The sequence below is a fragment of the Panthera tigris genome, chromosome B2, assembly GCF_018350195.1.
Source record: "Panthera tigris isolate Pti1 chromosome B2, P.tigris_Pti1_mat1.1, whole genome shotgun sequence".
NCBI classification, from domain to species: domain Eukaryota; kingdom Metazoa; phylum Chordata; class Mammalia; order Carnivora; family Felidae; genus Panthera; species Panthera tigris.
Window position 1 is genome coordinate 30328485 of NC_056664.1, and position 20115 is coordinate 30348599.

The following is a 20115-nucleotide window of genomic DNA, read 5'->3' on the forward strand; positions in this document are numbered from 1 at the left end:
AGATTAAGATCATACCATGCACATTTTCAGACCACAACACTATGAAACTTGAAGTCAACCACAAGAAAAAATTTAGAAAGACCACAAATACATAGAGGTTAAAGAACATCCTACTAAAGAATGAATGGGTTAACCAAGAAATTAAAGAAGAAATTTTAAAAATACATGGAAGCAAGTGAAAATGAAAACACTACAGTCCAAAACCTTTGGGATGCAGCATAGGTGGTCTTAAGAGGGAAGTATATTGCAATAAGGCCTACCTCAAGAAGCAAAACACAACCTAACTTTACACCTAAAGGAGCTAGAAAAAGAAGAGCAAATAAAGTGTAGAGCCAGCAGAAAAAGAGGAAATAATAAAAATTAGGAGAAAAATAAGTGATATAGAAGCAAACAAAGAGTAGAACAGATCAATGAAACTAAGAGCTGGTTCTTTGGAAGAATTATTTTTTGATTAAAACAATTTTATTACTATAAAGCCAAGACTTATAAAGAAGAAAGTTAAAGCATACAGAAATTTAAGGATTAAAGTTTTCCATACTGAGTTCCATACTAGTGTAACACCCTTCAGGTACCCAGGAAACTCTGAACCAGCAGTGTTCAGGAGGTGAATAGATTGCAACACAGACCAGCTTCTAAAGAGTGTCCTGAGGAGTGACTGGGTGTAAGATAAACACATGTCCTGAAACTTTCACTCTAGGGGCTAAAAGAATTAATAAAATTGATAAACCCCTAGTCAGACTTATGAGAGAGAGGGAGAGAGAGAGAAAGGACCCAAATAAACAAAACCATGAATGAAAGAGGAGAGTCACAACCAACACCACAGAAATACAATCACAAGAGAATACTAGGAAAATTTATGTGCCAACAAATTGGGCAATCTGGAAGAAATGGATAAATTCCTAGAAACATACAAACTACCACAATTGAAACAAGAAGAGAGAAAATTTTATCAAACCCATAACCAGCAAAGATATTGAATCATTAATCACAAATTACCCAACAAACAAAAGTCCAAGACCACATGGCTTCCCGGGGGAATTCTACCAGACATTTAAAGAAGAGTTAATACCTATTCTTCTCAAATGGTTCCAAAAAATAGAAATGGAAGGAAAACTTCCAAACACCTTTTATAAGGACAGCATTATATTGATTCCAAAACCGACAAAAACCCCACTACAAAGGAGAATTTCAAACCAATATCCATGATAAACATGGATGCAAAAGTTCTCAGCAAGATACTAGCAAATTGAATCCAACATTAAAAGAATTACTCACCATGATGAAGTAGGATTTACTCCTGGGGTGCAGAGGTGGTTCAATATTCACAAATCAATCAATGTGATGCACCACATTAATAAAAGAAAGGATAAGAACCATATGATGCTGTCAATAGATTCAGAAAAAGCATTTGACAAAATACAGTATCCATTCCCTTTTTTAAAATATTTTTTACTGTTTATTCATTTTTGAGAGAGAGAGAGAGAAAGAGTGTGAGCAGGGAAGGGGCAGAGAGAGAGGGAGACACAGAATCCGAAGCAGGCTCCAGGCTCCACGCTGTCAGTACAGAGCCTGATGCGGGGATTGAACTCATAAACTGCAAGATCGTGAGCTGAGCCAAAGTTGATGCTTAACTGACTGAGCCACCCAGGCGCTTGTACAGCATCCATTCTTGAGAAAAAAAACCCTCAACAAAGAAAGTATAGATGGAACATACCTCAACATCATAAAGTTCATATACAAAAGACCCACAGATAATATCATCCTCAATGGGGATAAACAGGGCTTTTCCTCTACAGTCAGGAATAAGACAGGGATGCCCACTTTCACCATTACTATTTAACATAGTACTGGAAGTCTTAGCCTCAGCAATAAGACAAAAAAGAAAGAAGGAAGGAAGGAAGGAAGGAAGGAAGGAAGGAAGGAAAGAAAGAAAGAAAGAAAGAAAGAAAGAAAGAAAGAAAGAAAGAAAGAAAGAAAGAAAGAAAGAGGCATCCAAATCAGCAAGGAATAAGTCAAATTTTCACTATTTACAGATGACATGATACTCCATGTAGAAAACCTGAAAGACTCCACCAAAAATTGCTAGAATTCAGCAGTCAAAAGATGTAAAATCAATGTATAGAAATATAATGCATTTCTTTTTTTGTTTTTTTGGGTTTTTTTTTTTTCTTTTAGGGAGAGAAAGTGCTAGCAGGGGAGAGGAGCAGAGGGAGAGAGAGAGAGAGAGGAGAGAGAATCCCAAGAAGGCTACATGCTCAGCACAGAACCCAACGCAGGGTTTGATCTCACAACCATGAGATCATGACCTGAGCCTAAATCAAGAGTTGGACGCTTAACTGGCTGAGCCACCCAGCACCCCACTGTTGTATTTCTATACACAAGTAATGAAGCATCAGAAAGATAAATCAAGAAATTGATCCCATTTATAATTGCACCAAAAACCATAAGATACCTAACCCAAAACGGAAAATATCTGAACTCTTAAATTATAGAACACTTATGAAAGAAATTGAAGAGGACATAAAGAAATGGAAAAACAGTCCATGCTCATGGATTAGAAGTACAAACATTGTTAAAATGTCTATACTACCCAAAGCAATCTACACATTAAATGTGATCCCTATCAAAACATCACCAGCATTATTCACAGAAATAGAAAAAACAATCCTAAAATTGTATAGAACAAAAAAAGACCCTGAATAGCCAAAGAAATTCTGAAAAAGAAAAGCAAAGCTGGAGGTATCATGATTCCAGACTTCAAGTTATATTACAAAGCTGTAATCATCAAGATAGTATGGTACTCTCACAAAAACAAACTTATAGATCAATGGAACAGAATAGAGAACCCAGAAATGGACCCACAAATATATGGTCAACTAATCTTCAGCAAAACAGGAAAGAATATTCAATGGAAAAAAGACAGTCTTTTCAACAGACGGTGTTGAGAAAACTGGACAGCAACATGCAGAACATAACTGGACCACTTTCTTATGCTATACACAAAAATAAACTAAAAATGGATGAAAGACCTGAATGTGAGACAGGAAACCATCAAAACCCTAGAGGAGAACACAGGCAGCAACCTCTTTGGCCTCAGACAGAGCAACTTCTAACTAGACACAGAGGCAAGGGAAACAAAAGCAAACATGAACTATTAGGACTTCATCAAGATCAAAAGCTTCTGCATAGTGAAGAAAACAATCAACAAAAATTAAAGGCAGCCTACATAATGGGATAAGATATTTGCAAATGATCTATTGGATAAAGGGTTAGCATCAAAAATCTATAAGGAACTTACCAGACTCAACACCCAAAAGACAAATAATCCAGTTACGAAATGGGCAGAGGACATGAATAGACACTTGTCCAAAGAAGACATACAGATGGCCATCAGACACATGAAAAGATGCTCAATATCACTCATCATCAGGGAAATACAAATCAAAACCACCATGAGATACCACATCACACCTGTCAGAATGGCTAGAACTAATAACAAAGAAACAACAGGTGTTGGCATGGATAGGAGAAAGAGGAGCCCTCTTACTCTGCTTGTGGAAATGCAAACTGGTGTACCTACTCTGGAAAACAGTATGGAGTTTCCTCAAAAAGTTAAAAATAGAACTACCCTATAATTTTGCAACGGCACTATTAGGTATTTACATAAAGGATGCAAAAATACAGATTCGAAGGGGTACGTGCACCCCGATGTTTATAGCAGCATTATCTACAATAGCCAAACTATGGAGAGAGCCTAAATGCCCAACTGTAAATGGATAAAGAAGAGGTGGCATATATATACAATGGAATATTACTCAGCCATCAAAAAATGAAATCTTTTTCTTTTTCATTTACAATGACGTGAATGGACCTAGAGTGTATTATGTTAAGTGAAATAAGTCAGGTCGAGAAAGACAAATACTATATGATTTAACTTATATGTGGAATTTAAGAAACAAACCAGATGACTGGCTGTCGGTTGAGTGTCTAACTCTTGATTTTGGCTAAGGTCATGATCTCACAGTTCGTGAAGTCGAGCCCTGCATCAGGCTATGCACTGGCAGCACAGAGTCTGTTTGGGATAATCTCTCTCCCTTTCCCTCTGCCCCTCCCTCTCTCAAAATAAATAAACTTAAAAAAAAAGAAAATAGATGAACATATGAGAAGGGGAAAAAAGAGGAAAGAGGAAAACAAAAGAGGAGAGACTCTTTTTTTTCACTTCACTCACTCCTTGTTCTTTATCCATTTATTTTTTGTTTTACTTTTTATTTTATTCTCAAATTAGTTAACATACAGTGTAGTCTTGGCCTCAGGAGTAGAACCCAGTGATTCATCTCTTACATATGACAGCCAGTACTCATCCTGAAGAGTGCCCTCCCTTAATGCCTGTCACCCATTTAACCTCCCCCACTCTGATCGCCCTTCAGTTTGTTCTCTGTATTCAAGAGTCTCCTATGGTTTGCCTCCCTCTATGTTTTTATCTTATTTTTCCACAAGAGACTCTTTTTTTATTTTATTTATTTTTTAAAATTTACATCCAAATTAGCATATAGTGAAACAATGATTTCAGGAGTAGATTCCTTAACACCCCTTACTCATTTAGCCCATCCCCCCCACAACCCCTCCAGCAACCCTCAGTTTGTTCTCCATATTTATGAGTCTCTTCTGTTTTGTCCCCCTCCCTGTTTTTATATTATTTTTGTTTCCCTTCCCTTATGTTCATCTGTTTTGCCTCTTAAAGTCCTCATATGAGTGAAGTCATATGATTTTTGTCTTCCTCTGACTAATTTCACTAATAATACCCTCCAGTTCCATCCACATAGCTGCAAATGGCAAGATTTCATTCTTCATTGCCAAGTAATACTCCATTGTATATATATACCACATCTTCTTTATCCATTCATCCATCGATGGACATTTGGGCTCTTTCCATACTTTGGCTGTTGTTGATAGTGCTGCTATAAACATGGGGGACATGTGTCCCTTCGAAATAGCACACCTGTATCCTGTGGCTAAATGCCTAGTAGTGCAATTGCTGGGTGTAGGGTAGCTCTATTTTTAGTTTTTTAAGGAACCTCCATACTGTTTTCCAGAGTGGCTGCACCAGCTTGCATTCCCACACAAGAGACTCTTAATGATAGAGAACAAACTGAGGGCTGATGGAAGGAGGTGGGGAGAAGATGGGCTAGATGAGGGATGGGTATCAAAGAGGGCACTAGTGATGAGCACTGGGTGTTATATGTAAGTGAGGAATCACTGAATTCTATTCCTAAAACCAATAGTTTTAGGAGTGTATGCACTGTATGTTAACTAACTAAAATTTAAGTAAAAAGTCAAATTAAATTAAATTAAATTAAATTAAAAAATAATAAAGTGTATTTTGTCTATGTATTGCTACACTTGCTTTTTTAAATTTTCATTTCCATTTGCATAGTAAATGTTTTTCCATCCCTTCACGTTCTGTCAGTGTGTGTCTTTGGGTCTGAAGGGCAGTAACACTAGTGTGTTTTCAGCTGTATTCAAGATAGTTGAATAATTTTAAATAAACGTATGACCCTGGTATTGCTTTTATTTGGAAATTAAGTATGGTTTAAGGAGATGCATTATCAGTGGCAAGTTGACAAGGTATGGACTTGTATATTTTATGTGTCAACTTGATTGGGTGACATGGTTCCAAGATACTTGACTGGGAGGATCCTTTTTTTTTTTTTTTCATTTTTTTTCCAATATATGAGATTTATTGTCAAATTGGTTTCCATACAACACCCAGTGCTCATCCCAAAATGTGCCCTCTTCAATACCCATCACCCACCCTTCCCTCCCTCCCACCCCCCATCAACCCTCAGTTTGTTTTTAAGAGTCTCTTATGCTTTGGCTCTCTCCCACTCTAACCTCTTTTTTTTTTCTTCCCCTCCCCCATGGGTTTCTGTTAAGTTTCTCAGGATCCACATAAGAGTGAAAACATATGGTATCTGTCTTTCTCTGTATGGCTTATTTCACTTAGCATAACACTCTCCAGTTCCATCCGCGTTTCTACAAAGGGCCATATTTCGTTCTTTCTCATTGCCATGTAGTACTCCATTGTGTATATAAACCACAATTTCTTTATCCATTGACTGGGAGAATCCTAATACAGATGTCTATTAAGCAATGGGATAAATAAAACATTGATGAGGTTAAAATACAGGTCTTAAAACAGCACTATGGAAGGTTGGGTAAACCAAAGAGACCCCATGCTTGTCCCCCAACGTTAAAAAGCCCCCAAACAAGGGGCGCCTGGGTGGCTCAGTTGGTTGAGCATCTGGCTCTTGATTTCAATTCAGGTCATGATCTCACAGTTCGTGAGTTCAAGCCCCATATCGGGCTCTGCACTGACAGCGTGGAGCCTGCTTAGGATTCTCTCTTCCTCACTCTCTGCTCCTCCCCTACTTGTGCACTCTCTCTCTTTCTCTCAAAATAAGTAAGTAAACATTAAAATATATATATATTTTTAAGCCCCAAATAAGATGGCTCTACTTACCCCAGTTTGGAAGAATTTAAAAAGTAAGAAAGCATAGATCACAATGAAAACTCTGATCAGGAACAGTCAGGCAAATTACCTGAGATAAGATTGACAAGATGGGTAAGGTAGTTTGACCTGACCCCTTGCTGGGGATCCAAAGCCTTGTACATAAGAGTGGGTAAAATGATCAGGGGATAGAGAGCAGAAGACTCCAGGACTCCATTACACAGGAGCCACATGCAAAGGCGGCATGATAACCTGTTCCTGATGCACTAATGTGGCCTATGATTAGATTGAAAAATACAGAAAAATAAGAGATTACAGGATGAAGGTAGAAATTTTGGGTGGGAACTGGAATGTTTAAATGATCTTTAAGTGAAGAGTCTGTCTCCTTTGCCTGAATGTTTCATGAGAATGGGTATTATGTCTGACTGGGGAGCGCTTCTCTGTCTAGTACTATAAAGCAGAAGGCATGTCAATCCACCCTGTGAGCAATACTAATCGGATAGGGTACGTGAAAATAAGACTGCCCAAGCTCAAACACCATACAATACAAGCTGGAGTGCAGTGCAAAGGCGTACTCTGTCCAATAGCACTATGCACAGCAGGTCCTGGAGCTTACAGCAGAAGCCTCTGAGTGCTTCTCAGTGATTACTAAAGTGAACTAGAGTATTTCCATTCAAAGTTACTAGCTTGCTACTGGACATTAATTTTTTTTAATTTTTTAAAGTTTATTTATTTTTGAGAGAGAGAAAGTGAGACATGGCATGAGCAGGGGAAGGGCAGAGAGACTGAGAGGGAGACACAGAATCTAAAGCAGGCTCCAGGCTCTGAGCCGTCGGCACAGAGCCCGATGCAGGGCTGGAACTCACCAACTGTGAGATCATGACCTGAGCCAAAGTCGGACACTTAACCGACTGAGCCACCCAGGTCCCCCTTACTGAACATTAATTAAAACTACCCTATTTCTGAAGGACATATAATAATCTTGAGCCTGATATATCCATGTAGTCTTGGTTAATGTTGGAAAAACACTCTAATGGAGAGGACAATGCCCAGAAGAATTCCATTAAAAAAGCAGTGACAACAATGAGATACCACCTCACAACAGTCAGAATGGCTAAAGTTAACAACTCAGGCAACAACAGATGTTGGCAAGGATGCGGAGAAAGAGGAACTCTTTTGCACTGCTGGTGGGAATGCAAATTGGTACAGACACTCTGGAAAACAGTATGGAGATTCCTCAAAAAGTTAAAAATAGAACTACCCTACAACCCAGCAATTGTACTACTAGGCATTTATCCAAGGGACACAGGTGTGCTGTTTCTAAAGGGCACATGCACCCTCATGTTTATAGCAGCAGTATCAACAGTAGCCAAAGTATGGAAAGAGCCCATATGTCCATTGACGGATGAATGGATAAAGAGGATGTGGTATATATGTACAATGGAGTATTACTCGGCAATCGAAAAGAATGAAATCTTGTCATTTGCAGCTACATGGATGGAACTGGAGGGTATTATGCTAAGCGAAATTAGTCAGAGAAAGACAAATATCATATGACTTCACTGATATGAGAATTTTAAGATACAAAACAGATGAACATTAAGGGAAGGGAGGCAAAAATAATATAAAAACAGGGAGGGGGACAAAACATAAGAGACTCAAACGCAGAGAACAAACTGAAGGTTGCTGCAGGAGTTGTGGGTGGGGGATGGGCTAAATAAGTAAGGGGCAATAAGGAAGACACTTGTTGGGATGAGCACTGGGTGTTATACATAGGGGATGAATCACTGGAATCTACTCCTGAAATCATTATTGCACTATATGCTAACTAACTTGGATGTAAATTTAAAAATACATATATACATAGTGGTAACAGTTTAGCAAATAGTGGAAAGAGTTTCTACAGGATCCTGCTGCCAGGAAAATGCAAGGAGGAGATGTGCACAAGCAGGGAGCCTCTATTCCTGTAGGACTGACTTGGGACCTGGTGAGGAGGTGCTGGATTCTATCATCACTTGGACAGGGTCCCAGAGACAGCTCTCAAGTAGCCTATGAAAAACTCCTTGGTTTATGGGTAGCAGCTCCAAGGCGAATGGACAACATCTTGTTTGGAGGCCGCCACTCTGACCAAGGGAGCTAAAAACAGGTCAGCTCCGTGAGCTAACTTGCATGTGGCTTTGCTAGCAGTGATATAAAAATTGAACAATAAAAGCCCCTGTGTTTTGGATTTAGCAACTCGTGGGCAGTGGCCAACAGCCAGGCCATATGGTCAGGCAGAAGGGAAACTTAGTCTGTTAAAGGAATAACCACACGGGGCACAGCCCCCTGCAAACCACTATGGGAATTTGAGGGGTGCATTATAAAGTAGGACATTTTGGTGCTCATCACAAGAACCACCTTCAAGTTTGGAAGCTGTTTGGAAGTGATGAGTGGGTATCTTGATGTCCTCTCTTGAGGTGGCCCCTTGGGTACGTGAACTAAAGGGACATTGGGGGCTGCAGTAATCCAGAGAAGGCTGAAACTACATATAGTCTACTTGCATCTTCTGTGGCCCAAAATACCAAAAGGAACTGTTCTCAACTGCCAGCCACACACTACAGACAGCTAGGAGGCAGATTCCCTGGTAGGAAGTCCTTGAACATAGCTAGCAAGTCAGAGCAATACTAGTAACCCCAAGGGAGGGCTGCAAATGGGTCTTGACAGGAACAGAGATTCTGGGTTGGGTTTTGCTTACTCAGTGGTAGTTGCAAATGTCTAGAGTGCTATTAAAAAAAGAAAAGAAAAGAAAAGAAAAGAAAAAGAACATAGCTGTAATTCAATTAAAATTTTAAAAAAATAGGGGCACCTGGGTAGCTGAGTTAGTTAAGCATCCGACTCTTGGTTTCAGCTCAGGTCACGGTGTCACAGTTTCTTGACTTCGAGCCCCACGTCGGGCTCTGCACTGATGGCGTGGAGCCTGCTTGGGACTTTTCTCTCTCTCTCCCCGTCTCTCTCTGCCCCCCACCAACTCGTGCTGTCTCAGTCGCCCTCAAAAATAAATAAATAAATGTAAAAAAAAAATTTTAATAAAATGCAGAGAACATCGATCCTGTGTGGACAGCTCGATGAAATTTTACACGTATGCACTTCCCATGTACTACCACCCAGAGCAAGATGCAGAGCATTTTGGGTTTCGGAGAGATTCCCAGTCAATACGCCACCACAAGAGGCAACAACTCTTCTGACTTCTGGCACTACAAATGAGTCCTCATCTTCAACTTCACATACAAAAAGTCTGTGTCTCTCACGTGTCTGGCTTCCTACACTCAGTGTCACGTCTGTGAGGTTCACCCATGCCGTAGGGTGTAGCGAGAGCCCAGTCTTTTTCAGGGCTGTGTGGCAGTCCATTGTAAGGCTGTGCTACAGTTCATGTACATATGTTCTTGTTAGGCACATTGACGTTGTTTCCCATTTGGGGCAATCATAAACAGTGCCGCTGAGAACATTTTTATACCTGCCTTTCGGTGCACATGTGACAAAACAAACAAAAGATACTGTACTAGTTTGGAATGCTCGGTCACATTTCCTCACGCTAAAAAAATACATTACAAGCCATGATGTCCAACAATGGGCATACAGATATACCGACAGAGAAACAGCTTAACAGAGAGTTGGAATGGACAATGGAAATACTGTGAAAATAGGGCCACAGAGACTTGAAGTGCTGGCTCACACACCTTCACAGAGTGTGCTCCAACCCAGCATGCGTGGGAATCAGGAGTGTCCCCATTAGGGGGAAAAGGTGTCTGTTTTGTTTCCTTGATGGATCTGGGCAGGAGGGCGGGGCATGTAAGCGTGACTCTATAATCCTTCCCAAGTGAGAGGACATTGGTATGACTATAGCTCACCTCAACATTCCCTCTTCCTACCCGCTACAGTGTCTCAGGACAGGAATGCAAGTACGAGTGCCAGAAACAGGAAGGACTCCTAAGCAGGCGACCGTACCTCCGTTGTTCGACCTTGATGTGAGATTTCCTAAGGGACTGAATGGGAGGGCTGTGCCTTCACCCCATCTGGCAAAGCTGGGGCTGACGGTGAGTGCCGCTAGATTGCCTACTGGTCAGTTAGCCCACAAGTTCTGTCCGGGTGTGACCCTCCCCTCTATGGACGAGAGAAGACAGGGGAGGAGGGACTTGCCAGACTGTATTGCTGCCCGCAGTCTAGACCAGCACAGCAGCTACACATAACGTCCCTTCCAACCGCAGAAAGTTGGGTATAAATGGAGAGAAATAGAAACAACAGCTGAGGGTAAAGGAATGGATAAATGAGTTACGTAATGAGGGAAACCCAGCATTACATTAACACCTCCCAAGAGGTGTGAGCGAGAGGACACTGCCTCTTAGCTCGATTATACCAGATGCCTGAGAGAGGGAGCCACACGCTGTGACACCATTCCTGCTTCTGGAACCTGACGAGACTAAATGGAACCAGGAGACCTGAGCGATCCTGGGAGACACTGTCATACAGCAGGATGATGGGCTAATTGTCACTGACTGAATGGGACTTTGGTAGTGTGCCAGTATCTTTTCAGCTATGGTCCTGTCGCTACAAGGGACCTGTGGTCAAAGACCAAGGAGTGGCCTGTGGTAGACTTATTTGGTCTTTGTCTCTGGTTCCTGGCACAGACTTCCCCAAACCCTTGGGATCTCCTGAGTGATATGAGTGTTTCTGGTATGCTAATGAGAGGACTTGGCCGAGGGGCCTAGATAGCTTCAGGTTGGGGGCTGGTGACCAGAAAGACCAAGCGATGATTAGAGAGTTGGCAACCTCAGCCTCCTTCCCTGACCTCTGGGGAGAGGCTCTGGAGGCTGACTTTAATCACTGACTTTAATCAGTGGCGAATCACTGACTCGCCAGTGATGGAATCAAGCACACCTGTATCATGAAGCTTCCATAAAAGCTTCTAAACGACAGGGGCGCCTGGGTGGCTCAGTCGGTTAAGCGTCCGACTTCAGCTCAGGTCACGATCTCGCGGTCCGCGAGTTAGAGCCCCACGTCGGGCTCTGGGCTGATGGCTCAGAGCCTGGAGCCTGCTTCCGATTCTGTGTCTCCCTCTCTCTCTGCCCCTCCCCCGTTCACGCTCTGTCTCTCTCTGTCTCAAAAATAAATAAACGTTAAAAAAAAAAAAAAAAAAGCTTCTAAACGACAGAGTTCACAGCTTCTGAAATGAACACACTGACATGCTCAGAGGGTGGCACATTCCAACCCCACGGTGACAGAGGCTCCTGCAACTCCGACCTTCACGCTCCCACACTCATGTGCCTCTTCATCTGGTTGCTCATGTGGGTCCTTATAGTAAACCACAATAATAATGGAATTTTCCTGAGTTCTAGGAGTTGTTCTAGCAAATTATTGAACTTTGAGAGTACCCTCAACTTTGTAGCCAAGTGGAACAAAAGTGCAGGCGACGTGGGAACGTAACAGTTGAGACGTGCCTGTGAAGTGAGGGCAATCTTGTAGGAAGCATCCTCACACCTGTGGGTCTCATGCTAACTCCAGGTCAACAGTGTCAGAATTAAAATGAATTGCATTGGGAGTACCTGGGTGGCTCAGTTGGTTAAGCGCCCAACTTTGGCTCAGGTCATGATCTCACATCCATGAGTTCGAGCCCCACATGGGGCTCTATGCTGACCGCTCAAAGCCTGGACCCTGCTTCGGATTCTGTGTCTCCCTGGGATTCTGTCTTTCTCTTTCTCTGCCCCTCCCCCTCTCCTGCTCTGTTTCTGTCTCAAAAATAAATATTAAAAAAAAAAAAAAAAAAGACTGATGAAATGAATTGAATTGGTGACAGGGAATCAGAGCATTGGTTGAATGGAGGAAAAAACCCTTACGGCTCCACAAAGAGAAATTTAGAGGGAGAGCAAGTCTGTGCTTCCTCTCATCCAGGAGCAAAGGATAAGATAAGTGTAAGCATTTATATCATGTCCTTCCGTCTGCTACCAGCTGTTCATGGTCCTGTTAACAAAGGAAGACAGCAGACCCAAAATGAAGTCACCTAAGCCAAATACCACCAAGATCTTAATCCTTAACCTAAATGCATCTTCAGCTTCTCCCAGAAATGTGACCTGTAATCAGCCAACCTGGAATTTCCTGCTCAGCACAAGTAGGTAAGCCACTGAAAGACCACTTCCTTTCCCCTTCGAAGGGCCACCTTGCTTAAAGCAATGCATTTTTTAATGAATAATTTCCTTTTTCCCCTTCCACTCTGCCTTTAAAATCCTTTCTGCAGCTGGAAGAGTCTCTTTTTTTTTTTTTTTTTTAATATTTATTTTTGAAAGACAGAGCACGAGCAGGGGAGGGGCAGAGAGAGAGGGAGACACAAAATCCAAAGCAGGCTCCAGGTTCTGAGCTGTCAGCACAGAGCCCAACGTGGGGCTCAAACTCACAAACTGAACCACGAAGTTATGACCTGAGCTGAAGCCAGACACTTAACTGACTGAGCCACCCAGGAGCCCCATGTCTCCTTTCTATTTTCTAGCTGGGAGACTGCTCAATTCATGAACAGTTGAATAAAGTCAATTCGACCTTTTAATGTTCTCGGTTGAGGGCGCCTGGGTGGCTCTGACATTTAGCATCTGACTTCAGCTCAGGTCATGATCTCATGGTTCATGAGTTCGAGCCCCACATCGGGTGAGGTGAGGTCCCACTCCGGGTGAGCAGAGCTCAAGCTCCACTTCTCTCTCTTTCCTTCTGTTTCTCTCTGCCCCTCTCTCACTTGCACCCTCTCTCTCTCTCTCAAAAATAAAATAAAATAAATTTTCTCAGTTGAATTGCCATTAACTAACACTTAAGTCTCTGAGGGACACTATGGCTACACTAGAAAACCAGGCTGGTGGTTTGGGTTTTCTGGCTGGTTGGTTTTTAGTCCTTTGTGAGGATCACATAAAGCTGACAAATGTTAGAGATTCTCTCCCCAGAGTATTTCCATGCACGGGGAAATACAAACATTAACATGACAGTCAGTGCACGCAGAGACCCCCTGACGTCTTACAGACCCAGGTGTTCTCCTCCTTGCAAGAGACAGAGGCTGGGCAAACACGTTTTGAGCAATCACTTCACCAGCCCACAACGCCACTGCACTTATTTATGAGCGTAAACCGGAGTGGACAAAGCTGCATCTAATCACATAGCATCCAGGGAACGAGAAGAGCGATGTCGTTTACTAGAAACTTGCTCCTCCAACTGAACCTGAGTGCCTGCAGGGCACCAGATCAAGCTGCAGCCTCAGGTCTGTGCTCCGAGAATGGCAATCAGCCGACCTTTCTCCAGCCCTCACCCCCAGCACCGGCACTGCCCCCCTACATGAGAATTCCACATTTAGAGTCTTTGGAAGACGCCGCCTCTCTCCATGGAAGAGGAAGGACCTGCTGTCCCAACATCCTTCCAGTTAGACACGGCGTGAGGCTCTGCCAGGCAGGTGACCACGTGCTGGACCTGGTGACAAAGAGAAGGTGCAGCTGTGCACAATGTACTTGCACAGGCAGCGCGAGTGGCAGTGTGTCACCCGGTCCCACAAGCAGCAGCGATGTCAGTCCTAGCCACAGGGGCCAGTGTCCTGCTTCAATGGAGGCAGCAGTGTGAGCAGTGACATCTGTGCCCAGCAGCAGAGGCCACAGTTCCTGTGTGAGACCCACCCTAACGTGCACTTGTGGACTCTGTTCCTGGCTGTGTAGCCTGTTCTACGATCTTCCCCAAAAGAATACTTTATATGCATATAAAATGTGTGTGTGTGTGTGTGTGTGTGTGTGTGTGTGTGTGTGTGCGCGCGCGCGCAGTACCTTTTGGCTAAGTTCGAACAAGCTTAGATCCCATTGTTTGCTCTGAAAAGTCAATCAGGGAAGTAGTTGCCGAGAGCAAGCATTCCGAGGTGTTCGTCACACTGAACCGCGAACCACTCCCTAGTCCTCCCACCCGACCATACCTCAGGATACGATAACACACATCTCACAACACCACATCTCATATTGACAACGTTATGTCTTCCCTTTCCTCTCCAAAGATTTAAAAAAAAAAAAACACACACACACACACACACATTTAAATGTGGCTTTAATGCCCCTCCCCAGGCTGGCTGCTCTGATCGCTGACCTCACTGGCTCCAGATCTGGCTGAGCGCCAGGCCTCTCACAAAATGCACAGGCCTCTCCCCGGACCCACAGACTCAGAGTCCTCGGCGCAAGATCAAGGAATCGCTTATTTAACGAGCCCTGCAAGTGAGGCTGACGCACAGCCGTGTGGGAATCCTCATCTCCATTCTTGCGACTGAAAGTGTGATGTAAAGACCAGCAGCAGCGCCTTGTCCTAAACACAGAAACTTCTATCGTGTTTCCCAGATGCAGAAAACAGTGTGTCCTATATCTTGCACACAACACACACAGTGAAGGAGCGATCGGTGCAGAGCACCTCCCTAATCTGGAGGCAGTATCTTTACTAATGTAGCCTCAGACCACAGCAGCTCTGTGGCAGCGACAGCACAATCACCCTTCACACTGCCATTAGTGCCCCTGTGCTCCTCTCACAGCACTGCCCTCCCCCTCCCGTCCCCACTCTCACACCAACTCCCCTGCACACCAAGGAGATGCCCATTTTCAAAAACCATCCTCGATTCACAGGTGCTATTTCCCAATCAAATATAAATCTAAGGAGACTCTGCTTCATAACTCCATGACTTGGAGCTGGAGCCAGCACCAGGATCACCAGGGCAGAGGGTGGGCAAGCAGAGGATGGAAACAGAACAAGATTTAAAATAAGAAATTATGGCATGCTTCCTGTCTGCTAGAATCTGCTCCTCTCAGAAGACTTCAGAAAAGATGGGAAGAACAATCAAGCCCGAGAAGGAGGCCAAGACCTGAATGAGCCTGAAAATAACCTCTGGATACTACAGATTCCTATGAACAGGGCCACCCAGGGCCTTGTGCAGATGCTGACAGGCCAAATATCTCCTTCTGCTGTCACCGAGGAGACACCCACAGGTGAATTAGACCAGAACTCCCACACAAAAAAGAGAACGGGCCTAATCCTCTACAGAAACAAAGAAACAACGAATAAACACCCAGAGACGGGACTGAGGCCTGACCCAGGCCTGAGCCTCAGCTGACCCAGCCATACAATGTCTTGTTGCCCATAGTCCTGGAGGCAGGACAAGGTCTGGGCAATATCCAGATATCCAGGTGATATCCTGAGTGATCACAGTCCTATAAAGGCAGGTGCTACTGGAGGGACAAAGACAAAAGCGCAAAGAGGTTCCCCAGCTGAGCAGTGACCATGTCACATCCATGTTGTACCAACTGGGCATGAGGCTCCACAACGCTAGGCCCCTCACAGCTTATTCCTGTCCCCACCCAGAGCAGACTCGGCACACCAAACCTGCAGCTTCTGGGAGGTTCTCAGGGTTTCCATTTCTTTCTCCTCTCAAACTTTAGGAATCTTCTTCTTTAACTGATCAACTCCTCATGACCAGAACTGGAAAAACAAATTCACATCCAGAGCCCTACGTTCAACAAGGAAGTAAGAAGTTGTAGCTCAGTGAAACATAAAGACAGGGATGGAGGTGGCCCACTCTCCCTCTACTGGATCATGAAAGCAGACGAGGAAAGAGAACCCAGGTCAGTGTGGGGTGGGGTCATGGAGGCGGGGAGCAGTCTCCCCACCTCCTCACATTATGGTAATAGGAACGAGGACACATGCCGAAGCCCTTTGTAGAAAGAGATACCAGGGGCATTGGTCACAAAGTGGGAAAGTGAACAAATCTTGCATCACTCAGTCCCCCACGAGGCAGCTGGCTCACACTGGGGAAGAAAATAATCATGAACAAATTCAGGTTAGTCATATAAGTGTTGACGTTCTCAATAGCCTACCACATGCTCAAGATATCCTACTCAAAGAATCCCCATTTCCCATACATAGCCCCTTTCCCCTCTCCCCTCCCTACTTCAGGCCTTTCAGGGTCTCACCTTTAGCAGTGGAGAGCGCCCTGGGCACTGTCACTACCTGCGTTAGAACAAACAGAACTGGTCAGAGCCCCCAGGAGATGAGACTAAAGGAGTAGCTTTGGGGTGGGTGAGCTCCCCACGGGGTCCTGTCTACACTATCCCAGGGTCTCAGGGATCACCCCCTCCATACTTACATGCAGACTGAGCATAACTCCTTTCTCTTCCACCTATGGAAAGAAAATATCACATGAGATGCCACGGAGGAGGCAGAGCCCGAGATCCTAGATGAAACTGCTAACCTGGACCACAGGGAAGTTTCCAGAACTGTAACTACAAACCTATGGCAGGATCAGGGGGACATGAAGAAAAGAGATGTCAGGGCTAGACCAACAATTCTCCTGGAGTCTGTCCTCAGCAAGGACCTTATTCTCTGATCTGTGACTGCTGGAAATCAGATCCTATCACCACATTCATCAAGGTGATAAGTTTGCCCTTCATTCTCACAGAGCTTTACTCCAGAGTGAATGTAGCAATGAGCTGCACAGTGGACAAGCACATGTGCATGGATGGCACTTCCCATAAACAAGGCAGGACAAACTTCTACCTGGACTTGAAACACTACAGAAAGACAAGAAAACTCAGAGCACTCCCCTTCCGTACCTTGGCTCTACTTCCTCCATATGACAGCTCCAACCACCACAGCACTGATGACCACAAAGGAAACCAGACCAGCAACAATGCCCACCATGGGAATGCTGCGCTGAGGAGGGGACTCTGGGAAGAGAGGATAAAGTGAGGGCCTTGACTCCAAGGTCTCAGCCTCAACCCTGCTGAATTTGTCCAGAAGGGCTCCTGAGTTCTCCAAGTTTGGCTCCATACCCAGGTCTCCCCCTGTCCTTACCCCATTTCAGCATGAGGGGCTTGGGCAACCCCCCATGCTGCACATGGCACGTGTATCTCTGCTCCTCTCCAGAAGGCACCACCACAGCCACCCACTTCTGGAAGGTCCCATCTCCCCCAGGCCTAGTGTCCACAAACTCCGTGTCCTGGATCAGGTCCTCCCCATCACGCTGCCAGGTCAGGGTGATCTCCGCAGGATAGAAACCCAGGGCCCAGCACTTCAGGGTGACATCATGGTCAGAAGTGGGGTAGTGGGTGATGTGTGTCTTCGGGGGGTCTGAAGAAAAGGGTCAGAAAATTAAGGAATTTTACAACTGTCTCGGGCCACTGAGGCAATTCTCATGTGGCCATCTTGAGAATGGACAAGAGAGCTGGAATTGGGGAAGGGAGCAAAAACCCAGACACCAGCCTAGACACATAATCTCTTCTTGTTTGGAAAGTTCTAGAATTAGGGTGAGACGGCCCACTGTAGAAGGCAGGTTTCTGAGAGCAGAAAAGAAAGGGATTTCTGGTCCGGACCTGGCTGGAGGCCAAATGACTCAGAATAGGTGAAGTCAGATACCCCAAACACATGAGTGTGGGGCAGAGAACAAAGCCTGAGAAAATCCCCCAAGGTTCCCAAAGCCACAGTGAGCCAAAGGGAAACGCTGATCAATTATTTCAGAAATGGTCTCCTCCTCCATCCCTGGAGAGACTCTATCCTTCAACAGTCTCTAGGAGAAAGACAGACCCTTTGGGGGTCTCTCTGGGACCGGATCTGAAAACCCGAGCAGTCAGTCTCCCGACACAGGGGAGGGCCATATACTGCTGTGGATCCCAGTTCTTCCTATCCTCTTAGGAGGCCTCAGCTGGAGGGGAAATCGTGGGAAGCCCCGCGGCCCCTGGTACCTGTGCGCAGCAGTGTCTTGTTCCCCCTCTCCAAGTACTTCCGGAGCCACTCTACGCACGTGACCTGCAGGTCGTTCCTTTGATGCTCGGCTGCTCCGGCAGCCTCCCACTTGCGGCGGGTGATCTGCGCCGCAGTGTCCGCCGCGGTCCAAGAGCGCAGGTCCTCGTTCAGGGCGATGTAATCCTCGCCGTCATAGGCGAACTGCCAGTATCCTCGGAGGAGGCGCCAATCGGGCCCCACTTCGCAGGAAGACAGCCACTGGATGGTGTGAGACCCTGGCCCCGCCCCCGAGGTCAGCTCCGCCCTGGAGCCCCGCCCCCTCCCACACCCCGAACCCCAGGGCTTAAAGCCAAAACTGAATGGCGGGTAAAAGTGCCCGCGCGCTTTTCCCGGGTTTGGAGACGGGCGGGTCCCGCAGCCTCAGGGTGGTGCTCGGACCCAAAGACTCGGGCAACCCCGGGGATGGGGTCGTGACCCTGACCCGGGTCCGCGTCGCTCACCCGCTTCGCTCTGGTTGTAGTAGCCGCGCAGCGTGTTCAGGCTCTGTCGGAAAGTCTGTGCGGTGTCCTTGGCGCCCCGCGTCTCCTGCTCCCAATACTCCGGCGCCTCCTGCTTCAACCACTGCACGCGTGGCTCCATCCTCGGACTCGAGGCGTCGCTGTCGAACCGCGCGAACTGTGTGTCGTCCACGTAGCCGACTTCCAAGTACCGGGGCTCCCCGAGGCTGGGCCGGGACACCGCGGTGCCGAAATACATCAAGGAATGGGAGCCTACGGGCGCGGAGGGTTTGAGACCCCGCCCGACCCTGCTCCCGGCGCGAGGCCCGGATCCCAGGTGGAAGCGGCCAGGAGGGCATGGGGTGGGGGGTCCGAGTGGGGGAGAGCAGGGAGGAGTCGGGGAGGGACGGGGAGGACTGCCAGGGTGGGTAGGATTCTGGGGCGGGGGCGACAGGCACTTTCCCTAGGGCCCCGCGTTCCCGCCGGACGGTCCCCTCGCTCCTGCCCCACAGATGCCCTTTCTTCCCGACCCCGCACTCACCCGCGCAGGTCTGGGTCACGGCCAGGGCCCCCGACAGCAGCAAGAGGAGGGTTCGGGGCATCACGACCCGCATCCTCAGGGTCTGGAGAATAGAAGTCACAGCGGGTCCGTGGCCAGGACAGGCCAGGGACCGCGGTGACGCTGATTGGCTTCTCTAGACACCGGACAAGCAATGGGAGTGCGAACTGGGGCCGCGTCATGAGTATCCAGGCAAGAAGACCTGACACAGTTTGAGAGAAGTGAAATGAGCGCGGAGTAGCGGGGAACTGGGCTTTCCCGCCCCAGACCTATCTCAAGCCCGGGACTTTCAAAGCCAGTCTTTCCCAGGGACCCGCGACTTTGCCCGGATTCCTCTCACCTACACAGAGCGCTCTTTGTCACCCTGAGGCCTGGCCCAGGGTCTTTCTGAGGAAACCAGGGAAAGACACCAGGTTGGGATTGGCCCCGTTTTGTCCCTTTCCCTTCTGAAATCCCTCGACTTGTGCTGAGCTCCTAGTCCTTACCTCTCCTCCGGACTCCTAAAAGAAAACTCGCCCCCAGTAAACTGGATGCCAGAGAGTGAGCTTGCCTGGGAATGGAGGTGGAGGCATATGGATTTTCTCTTTAGACCTGAAGTTGTGGTTCAAAGCTCCAGCTAGAGATTCTCATAGAGATCAGTTTCTTTTCTTTTCTTTTTAATGTTTATTTATTTTGAGAGAAAGAGAGAAAGCAGGGAAGGGGCAGAGAGAAGAGAGAGAATCCCAAGAAGGCTCTGTGCTGCCAGGGCAGAGCCCCATTCAGGGCTCGAACCCACAAACCCTGAGATTATG

General features: G+C 46.0%; 1 protein-coding gene across 6 annotated transcripts; it reads right to left on the minus strand.

Annotated features, from left to right (window-relative positions):
- Nucleotides 1-13679: 13679 nt before the first annotated feature.
- On the minus strand, nt 13680-19427 carry LOC102961195 (patr class I histocompatibility antigen, A-2 alpha chain-like). 6 transcript variants are annotated; one of them, XR_006217545.1, is made up of 8 exons: nt 19307-19427; nt 18769-19038; nt 18268-18543; nt 17381-17656; nt 17140-17253; nt 16674-16706; nt 16501-16537; nt 13680-13981 (listed from the first exon to the last, which is right to left on the minus strand). XR_006217545.1 is itself a non-coding variant. In XM_042985941.1 (7 exons), the coding sequence occupies exons 1-5, from the start codon at nt 19377-19379 to the stop codon at nt 17147-17149; spliced, it is 1002 nt and encodes a 333-aa protein (XP_042841875.1). In that variant the 5' UTR covers nt 19380-19427; the 3' UTR covers nt 13680-13981; nt 16674-16706; nt 17140-17146. The 6 variants fall into 6 exon arrangements, 2 of the variants coding, with proteins under 2 accessions (XP_042841875.1, XP_042841874.1); XR_006217546.1 differs by lacking the exon at nt 13680-13981 and adding an exon at nt 14580-16037; XR_006217544.1 differs by lacking the exon at nt 13680-13981 and adding an exon at nt 14580-16335.
- Between the last annotated feature and the right edge of the window lie 688 nt (nt 19428-20115).